The sequence below is a fragment of the Glossina fuscipes genome, unplaced genomic scaffold (assembly GCF_014805625.2).
Source record: "Glossina fuscipes isolate IAEA_lab_2018 unplaced genomic scaffold, Yale_Gfus_2 1, whole genome shotgun sequence".
Lineage (NCBI taxonomy): Eukaryota > Metazoa > Arthropoda > Insecta > Diptera > Glossinidae > Glossina > Glossina fuscipes.
Genome location: NW_023998415.1, coordinates 9,037,807 through 9,059,138, shown reverse-complemented (window position 1 = coordinate 9,059,138; position 21,332 = coordinate 9,037,807). Strand labels below are relative to the sequence as shown.

Below are 21,332 nucleotides of genomic sequence, written 5' to 3'. Positions count from 1 at the left end.
ATTGGACCTCGCTTTGCAAGCTGATGCATCTTGATTGCCGGCTCTAATCGGAAAAAATATTTCAATCGACGGAACGACGGAATATTTTTTCGCATCATTATCATTGTATGCATCGCATATGATGATGCAAATAAATATGAAAAATAACAAGAAAGAAAGAAAACAATAAAGCGAGCAAACAAGGTAAACAAATACACAAATTTTTAACAAATGAAGGAAATAACAACAATACCTAATACTTACTTAACACAATGGCGGCTTCCGTCATTTTCCTGTTACTTCAACGAAAATTCGTATGAATAACGAACTACGAAAAGAAATCATACAAACATCCCAACGAGGGTGTATTAAGCGACAAGCGACTTGCCTTACCATCACGAGAGTAAGTTTGTATAGTTTTGTAAATTGTTCCTTTCAATGTTTGAAACGGTTTTTTGTTATTCTTACTTTATCGTTAATTCATTTTGGAAATGGCCATCTCCTCCACGCCCCGCCCGCATACTATTTGATAGATAATTTCTTAAAAATCCCGTCAAGTCTTCTTTTTAACAATTTTTGTTTTCTATCTTGCCGTTGATCATACCCTTTCTTCACTTTATGACGCCATAAAGATGAAAGCATCGAAAGTGATTACTTGGTCTATGATTCAGAAATTTTTCGCCCGACAGTAAGAAAAATGCACACAGATTCCGTAAAAGAGAATGATAAACCCGAACGCCAAAATTTGACTTCGGGATTACACGATATCAATAATTTGATACCAAGACCAAGAATACGCATATATATATATATATGCTTTTGGAGTCTCTGGGTGTTGCAAACGTTTCGACCAATGAAATGAAAATATCTGCCTACCCTTCTATGTACTTGGAATTTGTATTCAAGTTAATCTGGCTCAGTTTATATTCTTTTACTAAGCGTTTTTCCCAAGAGTACAGAGCATTGCAGTATTTTGCAGTACGATGCAGTATCACATATATGCAAGTCTTGGCATATTCTTCAGGTGCAATATATATTAATATGCCAAAATTTGGAAATTGGACACTAACAGACAGACGGATGAACGAATAAACAGCAGACTAATTATCCGGATCTCTGAAAACTAACGCAAAAGTCATATAATCTCTGCCCCAGGCAATTGTATATAGCTGCTAACATCTATAGAGGGTTCATTGTTTTTATGAGCTTGAAGAGGTTTTATTTATTGTTAAAAAGTGATACGTTGAGCGCCTATGCTTTCGCTGGGATAGCGTGAAACCGCAATGAAACTGCTTACGATCTATTTCGACTGTCTAGGGACACATCGTGCCCCGCGGCAAGCTGGCACGGAAAGTAAATGGAGACAATCGAATCAAGTTTTCAATAAGGACTTGACGTGATGTCGCAAAACTATGTAACAATCATTTGACAAATCGAAAATAGATTATCTCTACTCATCTATATCGTAATGCATGTAATGTAATACACACCTGCTCTGCAAGTTGCAGAAAGTGTAAGAATACTTTAGTGCTCTGAAATAACAAATGCTTGATGCTATCTGACGTTAGGGAAACATTTTAAGATGGAAGTATTGGTGATTGCATTTTATCTATCAGTCATTTAATCATACACACATACATAAGCACATGCACAATACAACAAAAAATAGTTATTAATAACAAATTAAAGTAGAGAAACAATATCATCATCATAATCATAATCATCATCATCATCATGATGATGATCATCTTCATCATCATCGTCATTATTATTATTATTATTATTATTATGTTGCATCAACAGGCACGCACTTCAATCAAGATCATTTACTTGAGTGCCATTCAACCAGGTAGCAACAGCATTATATGCTTTACATCTACGTATAGACAATAAATACCTATAGAAAAATATAGCATAGCACGCGTTTGTTCCTAAAGCTAGATATACGCATGCGTGTGCATGCTTATATGTCTCTCTCTGTCTCTCTCTCTCTCTCTCTTTCTTTCTTTCTTTGTCTGTCTGTAAGCTGTGTACGTGTGCTGTGTATGTGTGTGTGTGTATGTGCAAGCATGCATAGCGGACGGTCCGGCAGGCATGTGTAAAAAGACAAGACTTTATTGACAAGTTGATCTGAGGCTACAGGTCTTTCTTGGCATATCACAGTCATTCAGGTTATATCAAATGCTCGTTCTGTCTGCCGGTCGGTCGATCGGTCGATCGGTCGGTCGGTCGGTTGGTTGGATAGTTTTAGTTAAGTCCTTGAGTATAACGATCTTCGGCTGTCATTTTGATGTTTATTCGCTAAAATGACTGGTTTTAGTTTTGGCTTTCGTTTCTTTTTTCATTTTTCGTACATGCACTTGCAAAAACATACTTTTTTTTTTTTTTGTATTTCTCTCTTCTTTTCTCTGTCTCTCTCTCTCTCTCCCTCTCTCTCTCTCTCTCTCTCTTTCTCGCTCTTTCTTTCTTTCTATATTTATTTTTTTTTTTTTCCTTAGATACATATAGAAAACAATTTTTATTACATGAAACAATTACTATTTATGATGAGCACAATACCATTCACAAGGCAATCATCCGTCCATTATGGCAATAAGTGTACATAGTTGTTGGTGATGGTGTAAACTAGCAAACGTGAAAACATGTTTAGTTTCAGTTTTCATAACCATCAGCCGGAGAGAGTATATTAAATTTATCAGTCTGTTTATGAAGCATAGAAATATGTGTAACGTGCGCGATGTGTACCTGTGTTTAGTGTTTCAGTACATTCTTGGACGATTCGTGACTCAGTACGAATGCATTCAAATACTTTTGGTAGTTAAAACTTTCACAAACATTCGAATAGAAAGAAGAAATTAAATATCAAAACTTTTACAAGTGTTCACGATTTCTTCCTATCCCGAAAATTGACGAAAATTGACGGCGCAGAAATAAAAAACAACAAGAAATTCATATAAAACATTTATATTTTTAATTAATCTTATCGTTCAATTTCCAATGATATGAAATACACTGTATGTGTGTGCGCGCGTGCACGCGCGTGTGTGTGTGTGTGTGTGCGCACGAACACTATTGCATTGGTTCCTTTTATAGCATGAGATTTTCAACCAATTTTGGATATGTCTGTCCATTCGTCCACTCACTATCAGCTCTATCAACGTTCCGCGTTAAAAGTTAAAAAAAGCTTTCTACATTAGATTATGAGTTCAATTTAACGGATCACATATTAAGATAGCTTTGATCCGACCGTAAATACGCCTATAATACTTGAATTTTGTTTCTTCAATATTTAGTTGGTGGTGTTTTTTTTCTTTTTTCTTTCAAAGACGACGGTAGACAAAGTAAATTTTGGAAAAGTTTTCTTCCTTTTTATTCTTCTAGAATATGGGGAAAGCTTTTAGAATATCGAAAATGAATACCTGGGACAAAATAAAACTTTGCTAAAAAGTTGAAGCCGAATAGTTCGACTGTTCATCTCCACTTTCTTTAAAACGCAAACAAGTGTCTTTAGAAAGTACTTATATGCCTTTGAAAACATTTCCAGACAAGAACACTAAATAGTATGGTTTCACTAAGACCCAAACATTTTCTGAGAATTCGCCTTGGTCATACAATTGCAACTCACCAATGGATCTTGAAGAAGTCTTCCTCCTCAATCTGCAGTTGTGGACAAAATTATAATAATAATAATAATAATAATAATAGTATGGTTTCATTGCGAATGTTTTTAAGGGGACACGAGGATTAGAGCGATTAAAAGAGCATCGCTCTATCAGGTCTCCGCGAATAAATCAAAAGATTGCTATCAAGTTTTGAATTCGGCTAAAGAATTATACAGTTTCTTATAGCTTCAAATAATTAAATATTTACCTAAGAATCTTCTCGAAGCTCTTCTTCAATTGCCTTTCTTTCCATCCCAAGAAAATCATCAATAAAAAAAGATAAAGAGATTGTTTTTAAGCCGGTAAACTACATGATAGTGTGGACCACTATCTTATCGTATAATATTACAAGTTAAACCTTTTCGCTAAAAGGCTTACTATCCCTCAGATCTCCTTTACGGAATGCCATCTAAAAGATATATCAACGCGTTTTAAATTCATTCCGAATAACTTTTATATCCGATTTCTATTTCGAATAAATTTTCATCATGACTTATTAAGGATTTTATCTTTCTACCATATAAGCAGTCATTTCAGGACCTACGAAAAAACAATTTCCCATCTGATCCATATTTTTTTACTTAAAAATACTATTTATTACCCAACGATTTTTGCGGACGAATGTTGAAAAATATAATTTTCTTCATAAAAGGAATTTTTAAGATAGGAGGGTGGTGGAAAAAGTGGTGCGATTCGAACCATTTTCAATAGCGTTTCTCCTTGGGTCAAAAAAGCTCTTGATATCGTAAATTTCTTGAAAATAGCATAAGAATGCAAGATGGGCAAATCGACTTTGTACCACAATTGGTGTAGAGTATAATAGTAGGCTCATAGATAGGTTTGCGATGAAAAATGACCGGAAGGCACGTAGAAGAACGAAAACATCATGCGAAATATTCGCTTGAGGATATGAAAGCAAGTCGTAGATGGATTTATTTCGTAAATCTAAAGCGCAAATATCATTGGCTAATCCAGATCAATGTCGTCGTTGAGAGTAAAATCAAAGCATTTCGGGAAAAAAATAATTGTACACGTTCAGTGGAACCAGAACGATTTAGAGCGCTACGACTTGCTTAAACGTTACGGTGTATTATGTGTTGCTAAGACCTAATGAAGCTATATCAGTGCTCAAGGCTATTTTGATCAATTTGAATGATGAATTAATCCGAAACTGACCTGATCGGGCACATAGATATGGTAAATAAATCTACATTCACGGCAACGCCAGTCAAGAGCAAGTTGCAACCATTTGCCCAACCGACGTAATCATCAGATTTGGTTGCATTCTCTAGAGTGCTTCGTATTCTATAATCAAGGCCACCAAATATGGAAGAGTTGAACGAGTAGTCAGCGTTGAAAAATGAAGGGTCCTTGAGAAAGATTACAAATCTCATGGATAAAATTCTTAATCTAAGGGGTTTTTCTAATATATGTATGTACATATAAGAATGTACTTATTATTCCAGTACATATATAGCTAAGAAAACGTAATCTTTTAGATTAGATAAGATGAAGGATTTTTCTAAAGAAAGCAAACAAGAAAGAAAATAACAGAATTTGTAAATCGACATCTGGGGATGCATAGATGAACCGATATATATATATATATATAGGAGAAAATGAAACAAAATGGGTTTGATCTCCTACTTCCCCCAAAAGCTTGTATCCGCCATTTGATTACCAGAGAGAGAACGACATATCGTATGTTGCACATTATATGTTGTCGATATTTAAAATAGCATTTCTCGTATCATTTGGCAGCACTTTTTAGGTAATTGAAGCAACTAGAACCACATATTTATATACTAATTTTTATTTATGAAATCCTTCGTGGGAAATGTTGTGTACGGCAAATGTTTAGTGATACGATTTAAATTATTCCCAAACTTAGTTTGGATATTAATTAACGTAAAATTTATTATCTAAGCTGAAACCTTATCAATTTGGGCACATTCAGATTTCTGGTTCATCATAAGCGAACTCTTCAAGATTTTCGGCTTTGATCCAACGAAAGTAAGACGAAATAGTTTGAGAAGCAATTTACTAATCAATTAATGATTAGATCGTTTCAAGCATATGTCTTCAATCACCAGTGAGATATTTTTTGCAGAACACGTCGACGAAGCACTCTCGGCGGACAAATATCGTTTCAAAATCCCAAATAATCCTTCAAAATCGTTTGTGCCGCATCGAATGCTGTTTGCAGAATGTCGGCACAATCTTTACTTGTCAAGCGAGAGTTTCTGAGCACCAAATTTTTGAGATGCTTGAGGCAGTGTTCGCCGATAAGTGGTCAACCAATGCGTTCATCATCTTCTTTGACGTTCTGTACTTTTTCGACTAAGTTTTACGTTCGCTCTGAAAATTGCCGGGCAAAAGAAAAAGAGAAAAGAAAAGCTTTTTCACTATTTTGGAAGCAAAAAACTTTGGGCAACTTCTTCGCTGAGCGTTTCCACTCAATTTGAAAATCGAAAAACGCACATGTCAGGTGAAAGCAAAGTCAAGTCGCAAGCTGCTGAGAATATTAAAATAAAATTTGACGCAGATGTCAGAAAAGAAAATAAATAAAAATAACTCTCACGCCTTTGTTTAAGTCCTTGCAATTTGAATGATTTGAATGGAAAAGTTTGACTACGTTTTGATCGGAGTAATATATTCATTTAGCTTTTATCTCTTTCATTTACTTATCCTAACGATGTGAAATTAATTATACTATTTATGTTATTTTATTAATTTTTCCCATAATTATAAGAAATCATAAAATGCAAAAACTTACTTACAACGATAACAATAACAACGACATATAATATATAAATGAAATATAAAACAAAAAACCAGGCGAGACAAACGCATAAACAGACAAACAAGCACAGGTAGAGAGGCAAGCAAACAGGTAGTAGATAAGTTAAGCTAAAGTATAGTTAGTTAACGATGGCCAATTAACTGAAAGATTATTGTTACTATTGTTAGAAATGATTATTAAAAAATTAAAGAAAATATTGTAAGAAAGTAGAAATTAAAAAAAAGAAAAACTGATTTAAAAAAAAACAGCAAAAATTAATACGAAATTAAATTGAAATAACCGACATAATGCAGAGCCTAAACATAAAATATATGTCTGCGTCCAACAACAATAACAGTAACAAATTAGAGTAACAACAATTGCAATTGAAAGCATATGAGCATACACTTAGCATTCGTTCAGTCAAAAAAGTAAATAAATAAATAAATAAATACATAAAGCAATAGCAAATGTAGCAACAACTATTGTTTGCATATATGCGCTTAAATACATATATTCATCGTGCATTCATATATTCATGTATGCATGCGTATGTACGTGCATGCATGCTAGCAAGCATGCTAGCAAGCATGCATGTATTATATGAATAAACAGTTGATCTAATTTCTATAGTAAACCGAATATATGTTAAGTGTTGGGGAGGGAGCCTTGGTTTCTTAAATGCACACATACACAAACAGACGCGTACAGATGTTTTACTAGAAGGCATAAAAGAATTACAGTTAGTTAAAATTGACGTTGTGCAGTGCATGTGCCTTGGATACAAGCATATGTATACATGTGTATGTATGCCTGTGTGTGTATGTGTGTGTTCATGTATTTATGTGTGTGTTCATGTATTTATGTGTCTGTCTGTCTGTCTATCTGTCTGTATGTGTATGTACGCGTTCACACATATTTATATTTATGATTTATTAAAATAATGTTAAGCAATACCTACAAAATAAGAAGAAGAAAATGTTATTATTAAGCCGAGGCAGAAATACTTTCAAGTTGAAATATTTAAACAATAACTATTATGTCTATCTGTGAATGCCTTGTCAGCCGTCTTTCTCGCGTTATGTCTTACATGACGGAGCTGCTACTCAAAATAACGAGCGCTACTCCCACAATTCCCCCGTCTTCGGTAACAGCCTAACTGTAAATTGATAATAAATTGTTGTTTAAGTGAATTCAAGTTTTTTTTTTTTTTTTTTTTTTTTTTTTTTTGCTTTATTTCGTTTATACATTAATATTTTATTTATTTATCTATTTTTTGTTTTTTAATTTTTTCTCCTTTTTTGTTTTTTTCTCAAAACATTTCCATTGAATTGTGAACACAACAACGATGGGAGATCAAAACTCTCAAGTGTGTTAATAATGCTCATTTATGGACAAAGTTATTTAATCTTTCATGTACAGTAAATACAAACATTTCAAATTTGGTAATAATTAATTGCACCAAAAATAAACAATAAATACGAGCAATATGAAGAAAGTATTAATCATACGATTAGCACTAGTCTGAGGCTGTCTTAACGTTACGAGCGTAAATTTAAATTATCATCAATGATTTTTTTTTTTTTCTGTAGCCGAGCAATCATCATGAACTTCATTGAGCAAAAAAGTAAAAAAAAAAAAAAAAAAAAAAAAAAAAAAAAAAACAAGTATTTGAAATTTATCAACTAACTTAACATATATGCATTATAAATTTTTCAAAAATTAGATTTTTTTTTCTTTGCTTAACAGAAGATGCTTCTAAAATACATGAAAAAAAATTAATGAGCCGCAAAATATTTTTTCTATGAAATTTCGAATTTCTTTTTAATGCACTTCTTCTACTTTTCTTTCCATTCAGCAAAAATTGCTGAAAAAAAAAACCCTTTTTTTAGACTCTTACAGCAGTTGATCCCCTTAAGGTATTATTTTTTTTTTTTAAAACCCCGAGTGAATCTGTTTTTACAATAAAATATCTTTCAAATGATATAAAACAAAGCTTTCTTTCGTCAAATCCTTTTAATAAAAAACTCGTCTCGGCCGAAATAGAAAATTGCGTCAATTTTTATCTTTATCAATAGAGTCTATATGTGAAAAGATCTGTTGGTATAAACTTTTTATAAATTCCATAGCAAAACGAGATATAGCATATGATCCTTAATGGGAATAGGAAAAACGAATTTAAATTTGGTTTTTAAAAGATACGAATTCGTTCTTCTCTGCTATTGGCGTGGTCCTGACTCAATTCGGAACTATAACCTGATAATAGAACATTTATTTACACCTAAGTTTTTTCCGTAACGAATTGATATCTCAGAGACTGGTTCAAGTGAAACGCCTGCAACACTGACTAAGTGAATAAGCGATGCCATAACAACAAATCCAAAATGTAATCAACATTTTCGGTGTTGAACTACATGCTTAGGCGTCTTCACTGCAAATCATCACCAACGAGCCTACCATTTAGTCCATAATTTTTTATTAATTTAGCCAGCGAAACAAATTCTAAGACGAAAGTCTTAAAGCAACTAAGACCTAAGGTTATCGGCTTTATTGAAGACTTTATCGCACATGGGATTTAAAGCCGTGAAGATTGAGTTGTTAGTCAAGATCCTTTGCCTATTCGACCGCTCAAGCCACTCTTCTAAATAAGTATTTAATCAGTACAAGTCTTTCTAAAATCCTCCTCTCAGTCTTTTTTTTTTTTTAATGCTTACCCAACTTGTGGTGAGGGTGTATGTTAATCAATCGATTCAAAGGCATTTTCTGAATCTAATAGGAGAACCTATTATTTTTAAATCTATAAACAACTTTGTAACAAATTCAAGTTTTTATTTCTTACCCTATTTATAATATTATCTATCATCATTACAATTTTCGCTCAATAACCAATGTTTTGCATTCCACTTGTCCTGATCTGTCATCAAAAAATCGTTGAATGGAATCGTTGGTGGGAATAGGATTATCCTTGGAACCGCCTTCCATATACTCTTACTTACGCCTTCATAAGCCAACATGTCTCAATCTTTGATATTTTATGAGGAAAATTGATATATAGAAGCGATTTACTATTTAAAGTTCGCTAAGATCTGTTTAGACAGACTACACGGCTACATTTTTGGACTCCTCTGTTCATAAGCGTCTTTGAAATGAATGTTTATTTCCCCTATGAACGACGAAGCCATTTAAAAAATTTTATTAGACGAAGTAACCTAAGATATTTTATAATCGGCTTTGCACGGCTAAAACGTTTTAATTTGGTTTTTAAGTCCATAATTGAGAGCTTGAAGATGTATTCACTTTGTGTTTGTGCGTGTTTCCAGCACGCAGAAATAAGCTTTAGAAGAGTTATTGCGTCGTACGTAAACATTCTTAGTCGGTATGAAATTCTAAATCGATCTGGGCGGATCCAGTTGAAGACGTGCTTGAGATATCCTACAGAGTGCAAATATTTTCGGTTAATATTAAATCTCAAAGCTATGTAGATACATATCTCTCTCGCATTCTGTCTATCTATCTAGCTAACAGCCTCTCTCTTACAAGTGTACAAACATGTATTTGTGGTTAATACGGCCAGCAAGCCAAATCGGTTGAACGACCTGTTGGCGATAGACCATCCGTTGAGAAGCTCCGCTGCCACCATCTAATTTTTAAAATTATTATATAAAAAGTGCAAAAAAATCCACGCCACCCTTAAGCAATACTATAGAACATAAAAATGTAGTTTTGCCTATATTTCATTGTTTAATTTTTTCTATAAGACACAGGCGAGGACTACCCAAAATTCGATAAACCAAATATAATTATCTCATTGGTTTTGCGATCAAAGTGTTGGATTCAAACGGTCCGGCTTCATCTGAATGTAATTTATTATGATATTCGTTTCGATTAAACTCCTTTTCTAAACTTAACTTATTGGCAGATCGGTTTAAAATTTATGAGAGAAAAGAGAAGCTATTAAGAACAAGTAAGCGAGTAGTGATACTATTAACGCGTCAGTCTACGCACTTTCGGAATAACACAAATGCGTATAATGAAATTTCTTTCAGTGCTAATAACTGCGGGTCTCCTATGCAGTCGTCTAAGCGACATACTTAAGCACTTTAGATAAATGAATTCGTTATGTTAATAACCATGAGCAGCTATCAATGATGCCTGGCCTTTGTAAACGTAGTATACTACAAGTCAAATCCGGATACTACGCAATATTACGTTTTACTCTCTTCATATGCAAGTCTAGCAGCTTTTCTGCGCAAAAAAAAAGTCGGGTCACATGAAATGCGTCAACAATAAGGAAATTTAAGATTAAAATTTCATTTAATAGCAGCCTACAATTGCCTGGATTTTTCCCTGTTTTTTTTTTTAAATTTAATTTCGATTGGTTTCGGATTTAAGTTAAGAGAAATTTAAAATTTGTATGAAACTTATTTTTGCACAAAGGAAAAAATAAAAGTGATTAGTGCTTACCTTTAAACTATTGTAGGGCCTTTCAATACGCAATTTGGCCTTAATAACATCACGACTTTCTTCCTGGTGCTCATCCGGTGGCAATGAAGTCATCGACAATGAAGTCTTTATAATATTTGAACCAACACCAACAACACCATCACGATTGCCACCAACACCGCTAACAACATCGTTTATAATATCAACTTTATGCTTGTTTGTGTGATTTGGTTCGTCGCCGTTGAAATTGCAATTTCTAGTTGTAGCACGTTTTGACGTCTTATAATGTTTTTTCTTGGATGAAGAAATCATTGGTTTAGCAAATGCAGAGGAATTATGAATTGGTTGTATAATTTCATTAGAAGTGTTCAGTACTTCTAACGACATGGCCGCTAAATCAGTCTCTTGGTTGCTAATTGGATTAGAGGCAGATGTTGATATCGACGGTAGCGACATTTCTGTCTCTTTTTTAACCATCCCTGCGAAAGAATTGACCAAGTGTTCGATAATATTTGGTTGAGTGTTCCTATCTGGTTTGGGCAATGAAATCACTTACAGTCGTTCACCACATTATTATGATGGGCCAATTATATTAAGCCTTCCACGATATAATCTAGAAAGCAAATAAGAAAAAAAAAAATAAATAAATAAATAAATATATATATAATGTATGTAGGAGGTGTGAGTTATTAAATTTTACTTAAAAATAAAAGAATAACAATTAATAAGAAAATCATATTCACGCCTAGAGGGAACTGCGTTTAACTGGACTCTTTCTTTTCTAATCGCATCACAATCGAAGCGTTTTCTCTTATCCAGAGAAATTTTTCAAATGTCACAAATCGATACCTATTGCAGAGAGCTTCTTACGTTTTCATTACTTCCCAAAAGTTTTTACTTTGTGCAATAGAAAGATTCATTATAGCAAATTTGCTCATGGAAATTTCATCAAGTTTTCTTGTCCCAGTTCAAGAAGGGCAACAACAGATGGGACTAACGCCCGGACGGACGGGCAATTTCACTTTTCAAGGACGTGCTTATTCAGTAAAATTACTTATTGGGTTTCCCGAAATGTGCGAACGCAACGACACATTTAATGTACATCAAACATCGAGTATAAAGAAATTGAGAGATTTGTGAGTAGAGCTAGAGGTAAACAACGCAAGACAATAACAATTTGATGGACAAGAAAATCCATCATTTAATTACATTCTAGCCTTGTCTTTTAAAAGAGAGAGATAGAGATAGATAGACAGAGAGATAGAGATAGATAGACAGAGAGAGAGAGAGAGAGAGCGATAGAGAGAGATAGAGTGGGAGAGAGGGAGAGAGAGATAGAGGGGGAGAGAGGGAGAGAGAGAGATAGAGGGGGAGAGAGGGAGAGAGAGAGAGAGAGATAGAGGGAGAGAGAGAGAGACTTCAATTAATGGCAGACAAGTAAGCAGAAAGGTGACCGACAAATTTAGCTTGGTTTGATCGTCGCTTTGTTTGAAGCGAGGAAACACCAACCACTTCATGGTCAGAAAGTCGACAATTGAACAAGTGCCGAGACAGGCACATGACTTCGATTGATATATATATCGAACATTAACTAAGACAACATTCATCTACAAATGTAACAGAGCTTTGATCAGCTTCTTAAGCGAATCCTCGATTTGTGAAGACAACAATTTACACAACAAATAAAGAGAAGAAGGGCTCGCCAGCCCCCTCCTCCAAAAAATATGCGATTACATCGCATAACATCATTACAAAAAGATCTTATTCTCGATAATCGAAATATGCAATCACAAGGACTGACTGGCATTGTAAGGATATCGAATCAAAGATGTTGTGTTCACTATTTTCAATGAAAATTTGAATGTGAGGAATGTTTGCTTTCTCCATATAGGTACTGCATTTACTGCATCACTGTGATGATGCAATGGGAGGATTGCATGAATTAAAATTCGAATTGTTGTCCCAATAAACGTATTCTCAAGGTATAGCCCTCAGCAACATTTATCTCTTTGCAATGGATGCTGGACGGGAAGAGATTTGGATTCAATGATGCAATCATTGCGTAAACTAAAATGTATCTTGGGGATCTTGAGAAATCGTGTTATATAAAAGACATCGAAATGTTGGAGAAGTATTGATTGTATCAATTTTTAATTGGTTCTCTACTGATGAATGAAATCGAATTTTGCCAAGAGTTTCGTACTTAACTCCGGTTATTATTGTCGTATATACTGCTAACAGCAGCAAAGCGGTATGAACATTGGAAGTAAGGAAAGTCTTATAATTACTAATATATTGAGAACGCCACAAATAACAGTTATTAAGCTTGTTCCGACATTCGAAACGTATGCCTCGATGTTAAGCTCTTTACAGTGATATATCACGAGAGCTTTGTTACGCTAGTAGATAAATGTCTTTATTAATTAACTGAATTAACTGAAAATTTATTGGCACAATCGAGAGCCTTCGATATAAAATTTGCAAAAAAACAAAACAAAAAAGCAAAAGCAAAAGTTACCTTATATTCAATTAATATTCACGCAAAACCTTAAAACCTGAAATCGTAATCCCAAGGAGACAAGATGTCGCGTTACGAAGGATTTATTTAACTGAAGCGATTAGTTTGAGAATCCCGTTTAAAGCTGAAATTTCTTTAAATATCTTTTCAAGTCCTAGCATACTAGATAGGAAAGGAATAAAGAGAGACGTAGATACGTGGTAACCAACCCCTTCATATTTTTAAGAAAGAACTTAAGTTTGCTGGTCGTTAAACCGCATCAACAACACGCACACATACCATTAATTTGGCGACTTTAGTTAGAATCAGACGAAAGGGGGAGGGCGGATGGGAGATGGGGAAAAACCAAGGCACAATAATGTAACGAAAAATCGTAACAAAAGAAAAGTTAGCAAGGCCTACGCGTTCGTCAGGGAAGTAAAATAAAAAAAGGTGTTGCAAAATATTGCCGCCACCAGGTAATGGATAAACTTGAAACGAATTAAATGCAAATTAACTTCGATGACTAAATGAATAACGGGCTGACTTGGCGGTAGTTAGTCAACCTAACTAATTGAGCGACTGACTGACTGACTGACTGGCAGTTGACGGCCACTTACTCACATTTAATACATACTGCATGTAGTGTAACATGCACGTAACATATATCGAGCTCCCAATATTCACATTATCCAACTAAGAAGGAAAAAAAAAAAAAAACAACAAAAATGAAGACACATACACATGCATACACACACATACATACACAGGCGCATATATAGACACACAAATACATTCATGCATAGAGTTTTCATTTAGATTTTTGTTCTTTGTTTTTGCGGTTTCTTGAACTGCTTTTTATTATACTGTTGCAATGTATACACACAAACAAAGGAAAAAAACATGTGGAGCATTAGTTGCACATACGTATACGGGCCCTAAAAATGTAAACACAAACAACACATAAGCTATTAACTGGCTTAGTTTAGAAACATAATGACTCAAAACACAACAACTTAAGGTTTTATTTCTTTTTGCCTTTTATCTCCGCTTTTCAATGGTTTTTTTCATTTTTGTTGCTTTTTCTTTCTTTCGTTTTCTTTTTTTTTTTCTTTTTTTTTTTTTGCTACTTATGTCCGAACATTAAACATCGCATACATGCACACTGTAAAGACTGCTTTATGTGGAAGGGAAATATGTATGGCAAGGGTATCCGGACCGTTGTAGCAAAGTGTAAACAATAAATTACATATGCATACATACACGCGATTACAAACAAACATATGTAGGCATATATATATATATATGCATGAAGGTCTTCATACACATGCATACATAACATACGCAGCCATGAATGAGTCATCTACTCATAACACAATAAATTTTCATAAATGTACAAGTTTACGTACTTTTGGCAAAGCCATGAGAAAACTGAAGATTGTAGATGTAGTAGAAGTGATACATCGATCGATCAATAATTCTCGTAACTAAGTGAGAAGAAAACGTTTCTTTGTTTGCAAAATTCGACTCTATTTATGAATATAGTCTATTTCATGAGCGATACAATCGGATACAACCCTTCTCTAACAATACGATGTCTTTTCATAGCACGATTTGCAATGACCTCATCGTTGCAGCCAAACATTTCTCTTTAAAGCAACTTTCTGCACTAGCTTGGTATACCTTGCGAATATGCTATGCTGGGACAGCATTTCGAACTTGCATTCATACCATTTTCCCAGTTTGTTTCAGTGTAACTCTGTGCGATACTCATTTGGAACACGACACAGCGAAGACACTGTGCCTTTGATTTGATAACTTTAGAAGGTCTGTTCTTTCTAGTGATGTCATTTTATGATTATTTTTTTTTTCGGGTCTTTTGGGCACCCACTGCATTTCGTATTAGTGGTTTTCGTAGAACTTCTATTAAAAATTCCTTCTGTTGCTTATATTTTTATCTGCGATTGAAGGACAAAATTAAAGTTTGCAGATCAACTCAGGGTATGCAGTGTTCTTGCATTCATTATTCAAACTTTTATCGAGCGAAACGATTGTAAGAAGAAGACTGGAAAGTAGTTCTAAAGTAGTTTGCAAGTTGATGTGAAATTTATTTGTTGTTATTATAGTGGTTGTAATTTGTTGTTCAATCGATCAAGGAATGTTTGTAGCAAATTTCAGCTTTCCACATTCATCGTTACGACTATGACCTTTGGTATATAGAAAATGTCGGTCATTCTAGTGTTAATCAATACCTTCACTATTCATGAAAAGCAACTTTAGTTTTCAAAATATTGTTCTTTGAAATGTGTCTTAAGGCGAATGTTTAGTCTTTTGCTTATGGTTTTTAGAAAATTAAACCGTATAATTGGATAGATGAAGTAAATAGAGAGAAACGTTTGCTTACGATCTGTAATTTTGTGAAAATCGTTTTAAATAAAAAAGTTGTTCTCTTGCACAACTTTTTTGAAATTTTAATCGAAAAATTTTAATTACATTTCGCGCTATCGTCTTAAATTCTTTAAAAGAATTTATTTAGCAGCAGACTTAAATCATTTTTAAAAACATTAAATAAATTTCCAGCAAAGTAATTATAAATTTTTGTCGACCGTAACAATTGATACGATTAAGCATTAATTAAAATTAATAAAACATTTAATGTAGAATTACAAAGAGATGAAAGCATTTGTATATATAAAGTGGAGTATAATTCTCGAGGAGGGATGAAAACCACTATCGAAAAATAAAAGTTTAAAAAAATCAAAAAAGAAAAAAAATTATTTTTATTGAAAACACTTTAAATTTAACGACATGGCACAAAGAGCCTAACAAATGTGAGAAAAACTAAAATGGGATAAGAAAAGAAGACAAAAAAAACACAAAACAAAACAAAACAAAACAAAACAAGAAACGAACTCAAGCCTTGTAATCAACCCAAAAACAGAGTTTCTCAAACTACTTGCTGTCTAAACAACTGGATCGTAAACAAAAAGTGTATAAAAAAAAAAAAAAAAAAAAAAAAAATTACAAATTAAATGCGAAACAAACTCAGTGCAGCAAGTCAACAATACATTGTACAGCAGCAATAGCGGATTATGCCATCTACGCAAGAACCTTTGAGAGGCGAACAAGACAGGACAGGAACGGATATCTTAGATTGGCGATATATGTACACTTTTCATATTTAATTGCTTATGTATGTGTGTAAACACGAGCAAGAAATTTGCAGTTCATTCAATTTCAAAAGTTATTAATGACAAACATAAAGCCGTTGACAACTAAGGTTTGATATGAAGTCACGGTCACCTAAAGCATTACATTGCAAAATATGAAACAGAACACAAGAAAGAAATTTTATACAGCTTAAATCGAATTTGGTCGTACTCTCCCTCCCCCGACCCCCCCATACTGAATAATTTTTTTATTGCTTCTTATAGTAAATATATGCACAATACATAAAAAATCGTGTGTGTGTTTTTCTTTTTTAAATTATATTATGGTTCAGTATAGAGAGCTTAATTAAATCCGTTATGTTATAACTTATAACCTAGAATATCCCAAATCCGCAGAGCAACATGGCTAACATATTCGAGGACCTGGCGGAAATTTAGAACCCAGTTATTCACTGCCGCAAGGTAGCATACAGACTCGTTTTCTTTCTAACATTTCGATCTTATATCGCACCTTTCTGTCATACCGTATATCGATATTTATTTTTCTTCTTTTTTTTTTTTTTTTTTGTTACAACTTAGCATTACCTTAGGGAGACCTGAACAAAACGAAATGATTCTTATATATGTATATAAATCACTTTATTTAAATACAATTTTTAACGCAGGTTTTACTTCTTTTCTTCATAATGTTGCGATGACACACAAATTTTTTGAAATCATTGGCTGCTTTATATGTCAGAATGCTTTAAAATTACAGTGCCAAATTCATCATGATAATCGTCGTGAATGTATGTAGTATATACGGTCTGCGATGCGTAATTAAATGCTTGACAATTCTCTACGAAGTATATACTTTATGTCAAGTTTGATATTTCCCTCAAGTTTTAAAACAATGGGCAACAATGGTTTAAACAGCACGCAGCCTATGAATATAAATGACTCATCAATAAATTTGTGCTTTCGCACACGTAGCGGAGAAGGATATCTCTCGTGAATATTTTCATGCATTTACAACCGGCGCCTTTGATACGACGAAACTAATATACCTCCTATGGGGTGAATGTATAAAAACATATTAAGAAAAAAATTTTTTCAATATATTTAAACTTTTATCCAATCAATGAAAAACGCGATGCAAAATAGCAAAAGTACGGTTGTTAAGAGTGTTTTACGATATACTATATGTTACACCACCAGCAACATCATTACCATGGCTGCTGTCTTAATATCGCTTTAAAACTGTCATTAATAGCGCACGAAAACCAAATGGCAAATGTAAAAAAAAAAAAAAAAAAAATTAAAACAAGAAACAGACAAAAAACTAGAGACAAAAAAAAAAAGCTTTAATCACATTATTTGCTAACAACCAAATGTCGGTGTCTGAGGCTTTTGATTTTGTTTACTTTTTTGCCAATTCAGCTTAGCTTCACCCCACTTCCGAACACCATCGTCATCATCATCATCATCATCATCATCATCATCATCATCATCATCCACAGCAATATTATCATCATAAAAAATTTTGGCCATGTAAACACAGTACAAGCAATCACTTGAAATCATCTCAAGAAAATCAAAATAAAAAAAATAATAAAAAAAATGAATAAATGAAGCGTAGTAAAACAAAAAACTAATGAGAAAGTCATATACGCCTTGGGGTAAATTTTCGATATCTTCCAACCAAGTCCAAAATAAATTTGATAGAAAAATGCAATTTTCTTACATTTCTCCTTTCAACCATCAACGAAGGGGAGACAAATATCTGTATGACATATGAAGCGGACAAAAATATGCGGATACGTGTTATACCTATCGGCGAAGATCACGTATGTATTTATGTTCTCGTTCACATTTGTTACATCCAAAAATATACATAAGATACGGCATAAAGTACTTTATACATATACTTGTATGCTTGATCTGCATAAGATCTTTCCTTCATGTAATCCATATTGTCCAACTGCCCAACTATCTGCCACAAAGGGAAAAGTGGAACCCGTCTTATATAAATGCATATAAATGTGAATCCATTCACAAACATTCTCACGGTAACTGAAACAATTGCGAAGAAGCCCAATATTTTGAAAATATCTTCTTCAGTCATAAACTATGGGTTACGTGATGTTTTCGTAAATACTTTGTAAATACTTTTCGTGCATTTGGCAGGAGATTATCTTTTTTCTAACTGTAGGTTATATTAAGTGTTCTAGTTTACTATCAGCTAGTTAACCTTCAAAATTTTTAATAATATTCCAACTATATAGTTTACATTTTATATCTGTTTGAATGACGCTACACACATAATTCAGATTTGCTCTAGAAAAACGAAAGTTGGCTTCGAAATTCTGCTTACTACATAGGCTTGAAAGGGTAGCATGATAGTTGCCTCCTTGTTTTTTTTTGTTTTTTTTTTTTTTTGAACGACTTTTGAGAAGGCCCTAGGCAATCTTAACAGCCGCGAAACACCGACATTAACAGATGTTTAGAATAGAGTCCTCAAAAAGTGTGCTCCAACATAGGCCAAAGCCATTCCGCAATATATTCAGCAAATCTCTACTAGGTCGGCCTTCTCCTAACCTGTCAGTGTTCAGTCACAAATCCCGCAATCTGTTCCACTATACCATATCATAGAACCACAGAAACCGCGCTCAAGTAAGTATAGGTGAAAAAGCGAAAAGGGAAATACAATGGGAATCATTAGAAGTGGAGAGACACAGAGAATTTTAGACGGGAAGCAATGTCGAAATTCTCAATGAGATAATAGTAAGTTGGGAGGTCCGTGTAAAAAGTTAGTAAGGAGTACGATTGTGTGCGGTTATTTTTTCCTAACTTTACCAAGTTGCATATACGAGATAATTTTATAAATTCTTCTTTTAGAATGAAAAGATCTGTAAAAACTCTTGGAATCGCTTTCCTGTTAATAATCGGACTAGCACTCTTTATTGACAGTAAGCAATCTTTGTTTATCAATAGCAGGAAAAATTCAAAAACTATCGGTTAACCGCTTTTCTTGAACTTCTTAAAAAGGTCTGAGATAACAAATGCAAGCAAGTCTTCTCGGAAGTTGCCATCACTATATTTAAAGGTCGTAAAACGTAAACTCTTAAATATCTCGATTTGAAAACAAGCAATGACTTGTGCCACTTTCAAAATAAACGGCCGATATGATATTATTATTGTTTGTACCGTGCCATAGGGCTTATTCGAAACTAATTCAAGTTGATTCGTAAAAAAAATAAATTTTCCAATTAATTTTATTCTAAAACAGAACACAGAGAACACTATGATGGGGTCATCATTAAATACTCTACAACACCCTACAGTTATTCATATATCGATTTTTTAAAATAAGGTATGATATGGCAAGTGGTCGAAAAGCAATTTTCAATTTTGGGGTCTTGATCCTTCCGCCAAAACACGCCAACGTACAAACTTTCTTCAAAATATCTCAAAAATTGCGCTCTGTAAGTTGCACAGAGGCAAAGAAACCAACAAGACAAGATAGACAAGCTTAGATCGATGCAGAAAACGATTCTGGGTCGATCGGTATAATAATAGGTGGGTGTTGCATGCATCCGCGCAAAGTTTATATACACTTGTATCACAACTAGTGGAGGATGGATTCCAGATGGAGTGAAACTCTTTGCAGAAAGAAATTTCTAGAAATGTCTAAGATTGCTAAACCGCCTGGCGGTTAACGCTTCAAAAATTCCGACTTGTTTTTTCAGTTTAGCCAATTGAATATTAACCAAACCGAGTTGTGCTCTACACACAAAACACAAAAAAAAAAAAAGTTAAAAAGGATTGCATTGCCTATGGACAGGTTGTTTAAACAGCTTTTAACTTAGATGCAATCGTTTGTTAGTTTTTAAAAATTAATTAACAATTTTTTCTCAAGCCAAAGTTTCACTTACACCCTAACACACCCAGAAAAAAAAAACACACGTACACATAGATAGAAAAGCCCCTCATTAATACCAATCCACCAGTCTATGGTTAACGGGGGAAAAAAAAAAGAGCGAACATTTTAAACTCTGATAACTTCAACTTGATGACAATGTCACATTTTGTTAATTTGGAGCAACAAAAACAATAACAACAACGAAAAGAAAAATTAAAATTTTCCTCACAAGAAAAGCGAAAGCGTATTTTTTTTATTTTTTTTTTCTAAATTTTTCTTTTTGGCTTTTTTCGGAGGAGTATTAAATAACTGCCATCAAACGCTAATTACAACAACTACACTTTGCATATATGTGCCCCATCTACATACATGCCACTATACTGCCAGACACGGTCACAGACGCTCTGTAAATTGTTTTAGTCTCTCTGTCGCGTACAAAATTTGTCCAGTTTCGTTTAAAAGTAAAATTTGTTGGCGTGTATTTATATATTTATATTGCTTCTTTTATTTTTGGCAAGAAAACCCCGAAAAAAACCAAAACTGCCACGAAAAAGAGAAGTCTTGTTTAATCCATTATGCAAATATATCATGGTGGTTGAGATATTTTTCTTTTTGCTTTTTTTTTTTTTTCCTTTTTTTTTCTTTCCGTAGTAAGCAGAAGAAAATTGTAATCTTTTTTACTTTAATATCTGTCCGTCCGTCCGTCCAAGGCTAATTTGCATTACAAATTAGAAAGTGTACTGTTGTCTGTATATAGCCGAGCGGGAGAGATATGTTTATGATAAATAGAATGAATAAATAATGTATGTATGTATTTATGTATTTATGTATATATGTATATATGTGTATATATATATATATATATATATATATATATATGTGTGTGTGTATATGCATT

The 21,332-nt window shown here is 33.6% G+C and overlaps 1 protein-coding gene across 1 annotated transcript in view; it reads right to left on the bottom strand.

Annotated features, from left to right (window-relative positions):
- Positions 1 to 21,332, bottom strand: part of LOC119632301 (1-phosphatidylinositol 3-phosphate 5-kinase-like) — a 288,939-nt gene that overhangs the window by 180,699 nt on the left and 86,908 nt on the right. Inside the window, exon 2 of the mRNA XM_038025138.1 lies at positions 10,888 to 11,479. Within this exon, the coding sequence (XP_037881066.1) occupies positions 10,888 to 11,343 (456 nt within the window). The 5' untranslated portion in view covers positions 11,344 to 11,479. The remainder of the gene's footprint in view (positions 1 to 10,887; positions 11,480 to 21,332) is intronic.